The 15501-nt window shown below is 35.5% G+C and overlaps 2 protein-coding genes across 3 annotated transcripts in view; one reads left to right on the forward strand and one right to left on the reverse strand.

Moving 5' to 3' along the window:
• Window positions 1–4493: 4493 nt before the first annotated feature.
• Window positions 4494–15501, reverse strand: part of LOC149802689 (G patch domain and ankyrin repeat-containing protein 1 homolog) — a 37943-nt gene continuing 26935 nt past the window's right edge. Inside the window, exons 1-2 of one of the 2 annotated variants that reach the window (XM_089952071.1) lie at window positions 12085–12143; window positions 4494–5805 (exon numbers count right to left, since the gene is read on the reverse strand). In XM_089952071.1, coding sequence (XP_089808197.1) covers window positions 4672–5781 — 1110 coding nt within the window. In that variant the 5' untranslated portion in view covers window positions 5782–5805; window positions 12085–12143 and the 3' untranslated portion in view covers window positions 4494–4671. Of the gene's footprint in view, window positions 5806–12084; window positions 12144–15501 lie in introns of those variants that run through there. The other variant, XM_089952072.1, reaches the window with a different exon arrangement.
• Window positions 12305–15501, forward strand: part of LOC149802690 (testis-expressed protein 47-like) — a 44705-nt gene continuing 41508 nt past the window's right edge. The window contains exon 1 of the mRNA XM_089952075.1: window positions 12305–12413. Within this exon, the coding sequence (XP_089808201.1) occupies window positions 12318–12413 (96 nt within the window). The 5' untranslated portion in view covers window positions 12305–12317. The remainder of the gene's footprint in view (window positions 12414–15501) is intronic.

The raw sequence follows: 15501 nt of genomic DNA on the forward strand, positions 1-15501 counted from the left end.
CTAGTCCCTCAAAGGGACCGATGAAAACCTTATGTCAAAATGTCTTTACGATTTAAGAGGAGTAGCAATAACAAAATTTTCAAGATCACCACCATTGTGGCTATATTGAGTGTCAAATCAGTACCATTTTAATTTTGAACCAACAAGACTTTATATGAAGTCTTCTGGTGAAAACGACAGGGTGATATGACTTTCCGTTTTGGAGGAGTAACGATGACAAGGTATTTAAGATGGCTGCAATGGTGGCCATATTGGATATCAGATGAGCTCCATTTTCATTTAGAACCAAACAGAAGGATTCTGGTAAAAGAGCAATGTCTCTAACCAGCCATCTTGGCAGACAAATCAGCATCATTTTCATTCATGACCAACCAGACGTTATAAGAAGTCTTCCGGTGACAACCCAATGTCCAAACGAATTTTGTCAGGAGCAGCAATAACACGATTTTTACAAGATGGCTGCTGTGGTGACCATTATGGACATCAGATTCGCACCATTTTCTTTTATGGCAAACAAGACATCATAAGATGTCTCTCTTTGAAAACTCCATGTTGATATGACCATCCATTTAGAAAAAGTATTAAAAATATTTTCCGGAAGGCTGTTGTAGCAGCCATATTGGATATCATTTAGATCCAACTAGACTATAAAAATGTGTGTAAAATTTCAGTGCATCCTTCCATGTACTATGGGAGGAATAATGATAACGAACTTGTACTAATGAACAGACAAAATAAAATATCCAACAAACTCTTCTTGTCTTGATCTGTTGAGCTAAATAAATCATCAAATTAACAAAAAAAAACTGATATAAAGCACGAAAACATAATGTTTCAATAGTTTTATATTGCTCATTGAAAAGAATGAAAAAAGCTGATACCATACTCAGAACATGAAAGCTTTCAATGGCCTCAAAGAGGGAGTGTGTATATGTTTGTAGGGGGAAGGGGGCATCAACTTGAAAAGAGTTAAAGTAAACAATGTTATAGGCAATGGGTCATCTATTTTGCATCCTAGAATGGACCCTGATACAGACCTTGAAAGAAGTAATTTTACCAGTGAAATGAAAACAGAAAATGTACATGGACACAAACAATATGCAGTATGAATGCAAATTAAATGCTGAATGAATGCAAATTATAAGCACTAAATGAATGCAAATTATAAACACTATATGAGTGCAAATTATAAACACTAAATGAATGCAAATTATAAACACTAAATGAGTGCAAATGATAAGCACTAAATGAATGCAAATTATAAACGCTGAATGAATGCAAATGATATATGCTGAATGAATGAAAATAATAAACGCTGCATGAATACAAATGATAAACGCTGAATAAATGCAAATGATAAATGCTGCATGAATACCATCAAGCAGCTGTACGCCAAGGTTACCAATGCAGTAATTGCCCAAGATTCTGTGGGGGGCTGGTTCCAGACAACAGTCGGAGTATGTCAAGGCTGTCTCCTGTCACCCACGCTTTTCAACGTCTACTTAGAGCGCATCATGAGCGAAGCCCTAGAAAACCACTGTGGGACAGTCAGCATTGGAGGGCGTAACATCACCAACCTCTGCTTTGCAGATGACACTGATGGGCTGGCAGGCAGTGAAGACGAGCTTGCCACCTTAATGAAGAACCTGGATGAAACATCTTCCAGATTTGACATGGAGTTAAGCGCTGAGAAGACAAAGCTGATGACAAATAGTGGCAAACAAATCTCAGCCAAGATTAAAATCAGAGGACAAGAACTGGAAACAGTGAGCCAGTTCAAATATCTTGGTTCCATAATCACTGAAGAGGGATCAAGAGCAGAAATTTTGTCAAGAGCAGCACAAACAACAGCAGCTATGTCAAAGCTAAGATCCACCTGGAGAGACAAGAATATCTGTCTGAAAACTAAGATCAGACTATTGTCAGCACTAGTCATCTCAATCTTTTTGTATTCATGTGAGGCCTGGACCCTGACAGCAGAATTACAAGGAAGAATCCAGGCACTTGAAATGAGATGCTACAGAACCATCCTTGGCATCTCTTACATGGACCACATCACAAGTGAAGAAGTGCGTAACACCATCAAGCGCAAAGTAGGCCAATATGAAGATCTCCTCATCACCGTCAAAAAGAGAAAGCTGATCTGGTATGGCCATGTCACTAGAGCTAACAGTCTATCCATAACAGTCCTGCAGGGCAGTGTCCAGGGTGGCAGACGGATAGGTAGACAGAGAAAAAAGTGGACTGACAACATCACAGAATGGACCAGGAAAAGTTTTGCAGAGACACAGGCATTGGAACATGATCGAGAGAAGTGGAGAGAACTGGTCAGATGTTCAGCAGCACAGCGCCTCAATGACCACACTAGGTCAAGAGACTGATGATGATGATGATGAGGGGTAGAAAAATTGGTAGTCTGCGCACGTGACTACCAATTTGTGATTTTTAACTCATTAACTATACGGTTCTAAAGCCCACAGGATTACCATTCACATTTTTAGTTTAACTGTTAAGTATAAACTAAAGCGCAGATTTGTACTACAGTCCTACAATGTACAACGTCAACTGTGATACCATTTACTGCATAATAAGTGATACATTTTGATGTGTGTTCCCCAATAAGTTGATACTATGACATCATATCCTAAGATGCACAGCCTCAAGGCAGGCATATAAAAACAACATAGATTTACTCATACTTATAACAATCATGATATTAAAATTAGTAGCTTTTTTTAGTAAGTAAAACCATAAAAACTGTCAAGTATAATACAATTACTAAATTCACATTTGACACAAACATCTAACTAAAAGCTTTTATCAGTTGCTTTTATAGTATTATTTTACCTTAAAATTTTTGCAAAATCTTCATACAACAACTCTACACCAAGAGTCATTCAAAGGGACTGGCACTTTTCTGGCTGAACATAATTATCTGGTACCCAAGGTTAGTCCATATGTTTAAGTGGTGTTCAATAATATTGAATACAAGTATATTATGGTTTTAAGTCACTGATAAAAATAATGGCAGTATCAATGTCTTGTATCAGTATTGTACTATACTGATGTAAATTTGTACCCTTGATAATCTGCATCAATAACATTTTGTTTCCTTGGGAAGTTGCAGCATGGGTAATCAATAGTTACATGTGAATCTTCATCCTGCTGAAGCTTTAACTTCTCATTGCCATCAAATGAGCACTTTGCTGATACTGATGACTGATTTACCTCAAGCAACAAGTGTTTCAAGCTGGCTGAGTATGTACGACCTGGTGAAAAATTTGAATGCATGTTCAGCCATACTGACTGATTCTGCTTTAAGAAAGAGTAAAATGGATGAGAAGATTGGTGAGAAAACTATTGTGTGCAAAGTATTCGAGGCCCATGTTAAGTTTTCAAATCTAATCTACCAAGTACCGTACTGAGAAAATTGGTCATTACAGGAAGACGGTTGATAGATCATTGATGTCTACAGATGAGAGTTCATTGTGTGAAGATATATATGATCCTTCTAAAACTAAAGCGTCATTACCAACCCAGTATTCTCATGGGTCGGTGATTCTTCCCGGGGTTTTCCCGGGTTCTTCCTCCACCATTAATACTGGCCGCCATGCATAGCCGATCATGTGCTGAAAAATGGTGTTAAACCCACAACAACAACAACAACAACCAACCCAGTAAACCTTAAAAGATCTCACTGGCACAAAATATGCCTTCCATTCTTCACATTTTTTTTATGATCACTAACCACAAACTGTCCAGACATTGTATCAGCTTTGAATTATTCTTTTCCAGTTTTGCACTAAATTAATAGCAATCTGTAATCCTTTCTTAAATCACTATACTACAATAATATTGTGATATTTCATGCAATTATGTAATAAACTTAAATGATTTTTAATTCAATACCCATGCCTAACATTTTGTGTCCTTTCATTATTGCCGAGAACTGTTAACTATATCCTATATTCTTGAACACCTCCAACACAAGATTTATGTGAAGATTTTAAAACTGAACAGTATCCTCTTTGTCACAGTCTGGCTTTTACAGTTCAGAGGAAACTACAAATTTGTTCAACTATATGATTTCAAATGAACAGCACTGATTGTAATCTGCTGGCACATTATGCATCTGGGTTTATGATGCTTGCAGCTGGACATGTGTTACGTATTTTATATATGGTAATGGATGGAGAAGTTTATGGTGGCACTTTCGTATATTGTTGTCACATAATTTATTAAACGTCAGTTATTATCAAACTTTAGAGCTGCCGATTGAACTTCATATGCTTGGTAAGGTTTATAACTGAAACAAAAGTATCTAAAATAATCTCATTTAATTATGCCAAATGATGAAATTAATGTGATCATTGAAAGTTTTTTAAAAAAAATACATTTTTAATATCTTAATTGTGAAAGGCAATATTCTTTGCCTGAAGCCCACACACATCCAGGGCATAACAGAATCCTAGAGAGAAAAAAAACAACACAAATTTCTACTTGCTCAGAATGAGATTTTAATGATAATAAACAAAAATCTATTTTTTCCTCCAGATGTGACATAAATGTCCCTGGCAGAAAAATGGGATATTTTGTTTTCACTTGATTTACAAGTCAATATTCATTGTTATTCAGTCATTAGGCTTTATTATGTAGTGCATTCTTTGTTAATTAGTCACTATTCATGTATATCCTAAGATTTCTCTCCCATATTCTATCTCTTTGTTCCTTCTTTCTTTGGGCCCTCTTACCTAATGTCCTTACAGATTCGATTCTTGTTGATGTCCCATGTACTGATTTGACAGACTTAGTATCTCCAGGTCCAAAATGTGTGATTTTTGCTTTTTTCTCCTCTGATTTATCTGATGCTCCAAGACATTTACGATCTCTTTTCAGGACAGTTTTTATAGGATATTTCTGTCCTTTTCCTTCTGGGCCCAAGCCATGCTCTCCATCCCAACCTGATTTCCGCAGGATCTGATACCCCTTGTTAGTTGATGGAATGACAAATGGATAAGATTTATGGGTGAGCTTCAGATTAAATAAATGTACAGTTGAAGATTCATGTGAATTTCTTGAAGTGCCAGTAAATTCTGTCTTACATACATCACAGTAAAAGTTTTCCGACACATCTTTAATCACAACTTTTGTTTCGTTTGTTTTATCTCTTTTTCTATTATGCGTGTGACGACTGCCTAATATTTGTACCATTCTGTGTTTTCTTGCTAATACTGCTAATTCCTTCATGGTCTGTTGGTTATTATTTCTAATATTTGGGTTAGCCCCTCTTTCGAGAAGACACTCAACTACATGTTCATGTCCGCCAACTACAGCACACATCAATGCAGTCCAGCCATATCCATCCTGAAAATCAACTGGTACACCCATCTCAAGGTTTCTGAGAACGTTATTCAAATCTCCATCTTGAGCGTTTCTTAGAAGTTCATTCCCATGATGCTGATTTCTACTTCTCTCGTAGGACTTCGACTTGGTTTGATCTTTGCATGCTTGACTGCACGAAAATTGTCCATTTAAAGGTCTTTTCATTTTTTCATGATTCCTCTTTGTAAATTTTATATCTTTCTTGTTAGAGCTGGAAAATTCTTGATGCCCTGATATGCATTTATTGCCATCACTGGTTACAGATTCATAGAAGGATTTGACCTCCTCCCCAGTGAGATTTCCATGTGACTTTTTCCTGACCTCCTGTTTGGTTTCCTGGCCCTCCTCTTCTTTAGCAGAAGTAAAACTTATAAGGTTCCGATACTCAAAGGACATCATGGTAGTAAACTCCTGACTGAATACCTGAAAATGATAAAAATAAAACAATTACAATCTCACAAATGAATTATTCTGGAAAATGTATATTTCAACTTAAAATGTTTCCAAAAAATGTAAGATGTTCCATATGACCTCATAAAGATAAGAGTGTGTGTGTGTGATTTGGATTTTTAACATAGCTTTAACAATTTTTAAGTCATATCGCTACAATATCTGCAGTATGACAGTTTATAGTGATGTCTAGCACTGGGGCATCATGCCGCAGACATGTAGCATGATGTCCCACCCAGTCACATTATCCTGACACCAGGCTGACCAGTCCTAACACTAACCTGTTAATGCTGAGCGCCAAGCAAAGCAGCTGTTAGTACCATTTTTGTAAGTCTTTGGCATGACTCGGCCAGGGATCAAACCCACAACCTCCTGCAGCCAAGGCGGACGCTCTACATAAAGATAAGAGGACCATATGGTTAATCTGAAAAGTACTGAAAGTGACTATATAGATTTATGCACAACACTGCAAGATCTCCAAGGCATACATCACTGAAGAAAAAAAACTTAATACATTCAGATGTAGTTTTGCAGAACTATGCAATGTCTTTTTTTCAATGTTTCCTGTGGCCATTTTTAGGAGGGTGCTGCCTTGCTGTCTTAAACCTTCAGAAGTACATGTACAATTTAGAGCATTCAGAAAATATTCTACATGGAAATACCAGACATATAATTTTTCTCATATTTTTCACTTTTAGTACAAATATAATCTTAAATTCACCAGTTGAGTGATAAAAATGCCCTCTTTCATAAAGAAGGTACCCTATTATGTTAAAAAAAGTCAGGGACCAATATATCTGGCTGTTTATGGATGTTCATATGAGTGTCTCTGAATCAACACCTTGCTGACAACTTGGATTGTGTAGGTCCTGCAAGATTGGGATCTGTATGACCTAACTCGTGTTATTTCTTTCTTGAGTGCACTGATACCTACATAAAGAAACCTGTTCATGTAAACCAGCAAGATGAGATTCTATTTATGCATCATGGCACTTAGTGTTACAGTTGCCAGAACATTTGGTTCAATTGCTGATAATGCTTGGAGTACCTCTTTGGTTTGAGAATTCATGCATGTCTCTAGATTTTCAATCAGTGTGAATATACTCGGTTTTCAGATTTCTTATCCAACTTTTTCACAGGCATTTTTATGTTGTAAACCCTTATAATAACTTCTGTCACTATCTACTGTCAAATTATCAAAAAGTACCAGCCATATTTATCATCTATACTGGGTCAGAATGAAATATTTTATTTCCTGTCCCAGAACTTTTGCTGAAATTTTTTTTCTTACAAAAGTCTTATGTTCCAAGACTTGACAAAAGAAATAAATCTGTGATGAATTTTTTGCCCCCCCCCCACTGCAACAAAATAGACAAACAAAAATATTTGCCAATCAAATGAAAGAAACTAACCTTGCATTGTAATCATTTATTGATTGCTTTTTTATCATGAGCAATTTATTAAAGAAAAAAATATATCCATGAACTCCCAATATGTAGCATGTGTATCCATACTGTAGTGTGTAACGCTTATGTCCAATAACACATATATAATTCATTGACATGAATTATAGACAAATGAAATGTGTTTGGTTGTAGTCAAAGGTTTGAATATGTAATCAGACTGAAAACTGGATCCAATAAAATTGCGAGAGAGAGAGAGAGAGAGAGAAAGAGAGAGAGAATGAGAGATTCAACCAATTGCTTGAAGGTACCCGCCATTCATGCATATATTGTGTAAGGTGCAAATTAACCAAGATTGTATTATACCTAAGTTAACTATATGCTAGTAGCTCACAAATAAAAATCATTAAAAAATACATTTGCTGTGAGTACAAATGGCAATCTTTTCACTAGCATGGGTTACAAAAAGTATTATTGAAGCAAGTTACTGCTCTGTATACTATTTACCATGCTGGCGTCAATGCCAATTTGTATCAGTTATGATTACAGATGGCAAGCAAATCAAGGCCCAGGTGGTGAATAATGAGAACTGCCAGTGAGCAATAAATTCATTGTTTGAACTTACCAGCAGGATATCAGTTACAAAGGTTGCCTTATTACAAAGCAAGCCGACCCTGGAAGCCAACATTGGATTCTTTTTACTGGTATCCATGGGAATTTTGAAAATAAATTGAAACAATGGAACCGTTTTTAAAATGACAAAATCTAGTGTTTTAAGCACGGACATCAATGACCCAGAGTACTGGTATCCCAGAAGATTTGGAGGAGAAAATAAAATCGTTCAATAAATTTGGGAAGGCCAGAAGAGAAGATGATTTCAGCAGCAATATGATCATTAACATGGATGAAACTCCAGTGTACTCTGATCTCATTCCTGTAGACTATCAATAAGAAGGGGGTTAAAGCCTGAGAATTCAGACGACTGGTGCAGATTTTAAAAAATCTTCCTTTAGTCCTTGCAGTTTCAGTAGCAGGAGATATGTTATTGCAAATGACAACTGTTGATGGCATGAAGGAGTTTAAAAATATTCATTCACTGAAAGGATGGATCGTATGTGTGCAGCAGGGTTGGGCTGATCAGGTGACACTGCAGTGGATTAAAGAGATTTATCTCAAACACAGCTTAATATTCTTTGAAAATAAAATGCAAGTTTGAGTGCATTATTTTACATGTAATTATCAAATGATTTAAAAGGTGTTCCCCAAAACATAGTGCAAAAAATGAAATTACTTTAAAAATTAATGTATGGTTTCAAAGCAAATAATGTGTCCCAATATATACGGTAAATACAATACATTACTTTTATGTCAAAGTCTGATACAGACTTACTGATCGAAACCAAAGCATTTTTATAGAAAACATTCTTTTCTACCAAATACTGTTTTGTTTTGTATTTCTTTAAAATCTTACATTATCTGGACAACCATGATTCAGGGTCTGAAATTAAGGTCCTGAACCCTCTGCTTGGCCAAGACTACTAAGTTCTGGTTAGTGGCAAGTCCTGGATTTACTGTGGCAGATCCTCAGACTACAGTGAATGGTCATGCAACTGTATTCATGTTCCCTATTTCCAGACACATGTATAAAGTACTTACATATCATTATGCATTATGATTTGTTCAAATAATGGTGATTCTAATGTAAACATTTTTTAAAAATGAACACCAAAAATTAAAATTAATCTGAGAATAGCTTGGGAGGGGACAAATAATGAAAGATATGGATTAACATCAGGCACTAAGAAAGGGTATGTGTGCAGTCTTAACATCACAAAAGGGCTTAGAAAGATTGAAAAACCTGCATGCAGAATTCTTCATGATGGAAAACAAAATGATGGCAGTTATTTTTAAAAAAACTCTGGATAAAAGTACTGTATGTAAAACAATATGGGGCGGATCCCCGAGTGGCCAAGTGGTCTAAAGCGCTCTCCATTACGGATCAGTGCCATCTCACCTCTGTCTGCATGGGTTCAAGTCTCGGATTCAGCCAATGTGGGTATGTGACAAAGCTTGCCAGTAGCTTCTCGTGGGTCGGTGGTTCTTTCCGGGGTTTTCCTGGGTTCTTCCTCCACCATTAATACTGGCCGCCATATATAGCCTATTGTGTGCTGAAAAATGGCATTAAACCCTACAACAACAACAACAATATGGGGCATCAGACTGGGAATTTGTTTCATTCCCAGAATCTAAAAGTAAATATGACATGTCACATGGCTTGGTTTGGTGTTTATGAGACAGAAACACATGCATTCAAGGCAGGGTTGGCCTGGCATTCTTGCCACTACCACCCAACCCACATAAATTGCTGACAAAACTTTTCAGACCCCAGGATGCCCTGTAAAATCTTTTGGTATTCTGGAGGGCCAGTCTGACTTTCTGAGTTATATAGTGCAGTGGATATTAAAGATGGTTGGAATCATATATTTCCATGTTATGTCCCAGTGCAAGCCACTTTGTATATATTTTTTACATACAAAACATTAACAATTTAACATTTTAATATTGACTATGACCCACAGTACAGAAGGTATTTCTGTCACTCTGTATGATTTGTTCCTTTAGATTATTGTTTTTTTTTTTATTCTCAACATTAAGCTTGCGTTGAGCACCTGTGGCCAAATCATGGTGGTAATTTTTCTATCTACTCCACAGCTGAGTAAGCATGGCGGGGCTTAAATGCCCACTGTGATGGGTGCAGATATGTTAAGCTGCATTAGCTATACACTAACTCAAACACTAGAAAACTTTTTAACTGCAGTTACCAATTTATGCTGGGCAATCAAATTTTCAAAGCAGTCTGCAAAATTTCAACCATGGATTTACACAAATTTTCCACCCTTAAGCTGGTTGAGTAGTTTTATCTGGGCATGGATTTCTGAGAGATATACAATGCTGTCAGGCATTTCTGCGCACTTAAGGTTTCCGTCTCCAATACTGAAGCAAAACGCATACCGAATTCGACTGATTGATGAAAATAAAATACAGCAATCATTACCATTTGAAAAGAGGCAATTGTCACCAGAATATTCTGTTCAAAAGAATATTAATTTTGGGCACAGGGGATACCACCCCCACATTTTCCTAACTTGTGATATGTCGGCCTATTCTGCACACAGCATTGAAAAAATGTAATGTTTATCCATCAGGCTATAGAAATAAAATACATTACTTTGGAATGTTTCTGTCCGCAGTTCAGTCGAGTAATTAGGTCAGGTTTATAGCTAGTTTTACCAAATTCAAGTTGTCATTGTTGAAGTGTTGAATGCCATTTTTCAGCACAAGATAGGCTAAACATGGCAGCCAGTTCAACTGGTGGAAAAAGAACCCTGGAAAACCCCGGGAAGAACCACCGACCTACGAGAAGCTAATGGCAGGCTTTCTCACATGCTCACGTTAGCCGGGCTTGAGACTCGAACCCATGCAGACAGAGGTGTGATGGCAGTGATCTGGAATGGTGAGCGCTTTAGACCACTCGGCCACTCTGGGCCCCCACCAAATTCAAGGTAAAAATGCCAATAAATGGAAAGAGATATTAAGAAAACTAAACCGATCTTGTAAAAAAGTTAGTCAAGTTCAACGTTTTATAAAAAATGATGGTGAAAAAATTACTAAAGAATTTAAAAATAGACTATACGCCGGGGAATTTCTTGAGAATTTATGTTCTAGCGGCAAGTTGACACATTGGGCAGCAGACAATTTTGTACGTATGGGACAATTTCTTGCAAAATTGGAAACTTGGATTAAAATGCAGTATTGTTTTTAGGTATACATTTTGCTCTTTTATATAATGTATTTATCTGTATGATTCTAAAAGATACATAGTAAATCAGATTTTCTGGGTTACTGGTTCAAGAAAGTCATGGAGTGGGTCTTCATGTTGACATTAAGAAATCACATTTTCATATGCATTTCAAGTCGAAATGCAGGATATTTTTGTACACTTTATGTATATCAACTTCCTTATCTAAAGTACAATTGTTCTTTCTTTATACAAAATGGATTTTTGAACAAAAATAACACGTGATTCAATGTTTACAGAAATGACGTATTGCTGCACAGAATTACCTGAAGTGCAGAATTGCCGACATGGTGGTACCACAATGGTAATATCTTCATTAGACCAACAAGTTGTTCTCAACCATTTTTGTTTTCCGACTGTTGGTATGTCAGAAAAAAAGGGTGGAGAATAACTTGTTGCCTTACATTATGAGTAGACCAACAAGTTGTTCTCCGTCTATTTTCTAATATGACTGGCGGCTGTCAAATGTGCAACAACAAAAAAAAGGTGAACTACTTGTTGATTTATAGTTTCTGAATATCTCACATAGACAATATTAAAAAGAAAAGTATCTTGAAGACTGTCTTTATCAGGCCTTTTCCTACATCTCAATACACTGATAAACCTAGTCCTACAATGTAAGACACAGTACATGTTCTTTTTGTTTCAGTGCCATCACCCCACCCCCACCCCGAACAAAAATATCGGGTGATGTGTCTTACGTTGCAGGACTATGATAAACCATACTCAGCTGTTTCTCTCTAGCTGCTTTTATTGCTGATTGTATTTTGTTTATTATTATAAAACATATCGCCCTTATGTTAGATTCTACCCCCTACAGATTCATCCTCGAATATAGGTGTTTGTCGGACAAACCAGTTATATCCATTAAATAAATGGTTTCTTGATTATAAGAATGTATATATGATTTTTAGCAAAACTTTCTAATGTGAAGAATCTAGGAGATGTGTGTGGAAAACAGTTCTGAAATGTAAAGGCGCTAATACGTACTTTTTGTTCAAATGACACAGGTCGATGACTGGGTACATACAAACGTAACCTTTGCGTCAAAATATCGACAGCAAATTTTTATCAATGTATAAAAGAAACAAATAAACTTATCAAATATAACAAAATAATATAAATTTTAAGTGAAACTTTTTTATATATAAAAATTAAGCCAATAATAACACATCACACAATAACGAGAATTTGTTTCCATAGTAGTTTTGACGATTTACAATATGGCGTCTCCCGTGCAGACAGAAGGCTCTTTACTAGAGATTCATAGAACTTCATTACTGGATGTCATAGAGGAGAAAAATAGAAATCAAAGCAAGGTAATTAATGCTGAAATTTAAATATTCATTAAATCAGGACCCAAAAGCACACAAACTCCACTAAGTTGATAATAAATAGGAAGACGGAAAAACTCCTACCCCATCTCATATGTTATACCACCATGTCGGCCAATTCTGCGCAACGATACGTCATTTCTGTAAACATTGGATCACGTGTTTTGGAGTGAAAAATCCATTTTTTATCAAGTAAAAATGATCGTATATTAATTAAAGAAAGTGATAGTCATAAAATGTACAAAATTATCCCACATTTCGATTCGAAATGCATAGATAGATGTGATTTCTAAATGTCAACATGAAGACCCACTCCATGACGTTCTTGAACCTGTAACCTAGAAATCCTATTTACTGTGTATCTTTTAGAAATATATAAATAAGTACATACTATAAAAGATGGAAATTTATACCTTAAAACAGTTCTCTTAATTCAAGTTCCAGTTTTGCACGAATTGTCTCACACGTACAAAATCGTATGCTACTCAATGTGTCAACTTGCAGCTAGAACGAGATTTTCAAGAAATTCCCGGGCGTATAATCTGTTTCTAAATTCTTTAGTAATTTTTCCCCGAAAACAAGACACTGTGCAAATACATTACATCCTATTCGATGTTGTTTCTCTTCCTCATAATAGCTTATTTGTTATAAAATGTTGAACTTTAGTAATTTTTTTACAAGATCAGTTTAGTATGCTTAATATCTCTTGTCATTTATTGGCATTGTTACATTGAATTTTGTAAAACTAGCTATAAACCTGACCTAATTACTAGACTGAACTGATGACAAAAACAGTCCAAAGTAATGTATTTCATTTCTATATCTTGATGGATAAACATTACGTCTTCTCAAAGCTGTGTGCAGAATAGGCCAACATATCACATGTCATGAAAACACAGGGGTGGTATCCAGTATGTCCAAAATTATTATTATTTTAAACAGAATATTCTGGTGCCAATTGCTTCTTTTCAAATGGTAAGTATTGCAGTATTTTATTTTTGTCAATCGGTTGACTTCGGTATGTGTTTTGCTTCAGTAGTGAAGACGGAAACCTTAGGTGCACAGAATTCCTGACAGCATTGTATATATACACCATTGTCAGGCATTTCTGAGCATAAATGGGTTCCTTCACCAATATTGGCATAAAACAATTACCGAATTTGACTGACAAAAATAAAATACTTAATCGCTTGCCATTTGTAAAGTGGCAGTTGTCATCAGAACATTCTGTTCAGAATAATATTAATTTTTGACAGATGGGACAGGACCCCTAATTTGTCATGACTCGTGATATATTGGTTTATTCTGTGTATGGCTTTGAAAAGATGTAATGTTTATGCACTGGGCTATGGAAACGAAATGCATTACAATGGACTCTTTCTGTCAGAATTTCAGCAGAGTAACAAGGAAATTAAAAGTAACAATGCCACTGAATGGCAAGAGATATCAAGCAAACTAAACAGGTCTTATCAATAAATTTAAAAAAATTGGTAAAAGTTCAACATTTTTACAAAATAAGTTATTATGTTGAAGAGAAACTACAATTTATAGGATATAATGTGTTTGCATCTCATTTATGGGAAAAAATACTAAAGAATTTAGAAACAGACTATGCCTGGTAATTTCTTGACAGTCAATTAGAGTAGCAAGTTGACAAGTTGGTTAGCAGATGATAAAGTAGGTGTGGGACAACTTGCAAAATTAAAAATTTGGATTAAGATGCAATATTGTTCTAAGATAAACATTTCTATCTTTTAAATAATATATTTATTTGTATGATTCTAAAAGATAAACATTAAAAATGTTTTCCTCAGTCACAAATTCAAGGTCATGGGGTGGATCTTCATGTTGACATTTTACAAATCACATTTTCATATGCATTTAGAATAGAAATGTGGGATATTTATGTACATTTTGTGAATATCACTTACCTAAATTAAAGGACAATCATTCTTTCTTGATATAAACTGGATTTTTGACCAAAAACAACACATGATTCAAAACTTACAGAAATGATGTATCAATGCTCAGTATTACATGGTACACAGAAAAGGTTGACACGGTGGAAATAAAAGTCACACAGGTCATGTATGTATTCAGTCGTGACTATTTAAGCAACGTCATTTTTTTAAAGTTGATTGTACATACCTTTGAATGATGATTTTTTTAAAAGTTGATTGTACATACCTTTAAGTGATGAGTATTCATTTTATTTGGATCTTCATACATCCATATTTTTGTGGAAGGTCATTAATTCCATGCCCCTAAAAACATGGCAAAACTCTATGTTAAAATAGCTGGAAATTGTTTGGATGAAGTCAAACTTAATGTGTGATCCAGTACAAATCAGACTGAATGCCACACATTGTGACATCACAAAGATAGCTAAGCATGTGTAAAAATAAATCATACAACCCTATATTATGATAATTAGACCCCACATGCTCTTTTCATCACCCAGTTTAGGACCTGGCCACCATTTTAAAATTCCATGGTGATCAATAATTTTTGTTCGGAAGTTTTTTCCTGACAGTTAAGGTGCAGAGCATTAAATAACCAGGACTGAATGGACTTTGGTTAAACTATATTAGTATTACATTTTTGAAAAATAATATTTAATTGAAGATGACTCAAGTAAATGTTCCTACATGACCACATTGACAGTCACTATGGTAAAAGTCATACGTGTCCTGTAGTATTCAATATTGATTATTTCAGCAATAGGTGTAATTGTTTAAAATTTGATTCTACATACACTTAAATGGCAATTATTCCTTTTATTTAGATCCTCATGCATCCATATTCCTTTGGAAAGTCATTATTTACATGCCCCAAGATGTAGGTACAGCAAAATCAATGTTAAAGTAGATGGACATATTTGGAAGAGATCAACCTAAAGGTGTGATCCAGTACAATCCAGATTGAATGTAGCATGCTGTGATATGACAATGAAAGCTACAAATGTTAATAAACAAATTTCTTCTACCCCTAGATTGTGATGATTAGACTCAATGTGCTCTTTTGTTAACCCAATTTAATACCTGGCCACCATTGTAGAAGTCCATAGCGATTG

This window comes from Sinohyriopsis cumingii, chromosome 3 (assembly GCF_028554795.1).
Source record: "Sinohyriopsis cumingii isolate HCF-2022 chromosome 3, ASM2855479v2, whole genome shotgun sequence".
Classification (NCBI taxonomy): domain Eukaryota; kingdom Metazoa; phylum Mollusca; class Bivalvia; order Unionida; family Unionidae; genus Sinohyriopsis; species Sinohyriopsis cumingii.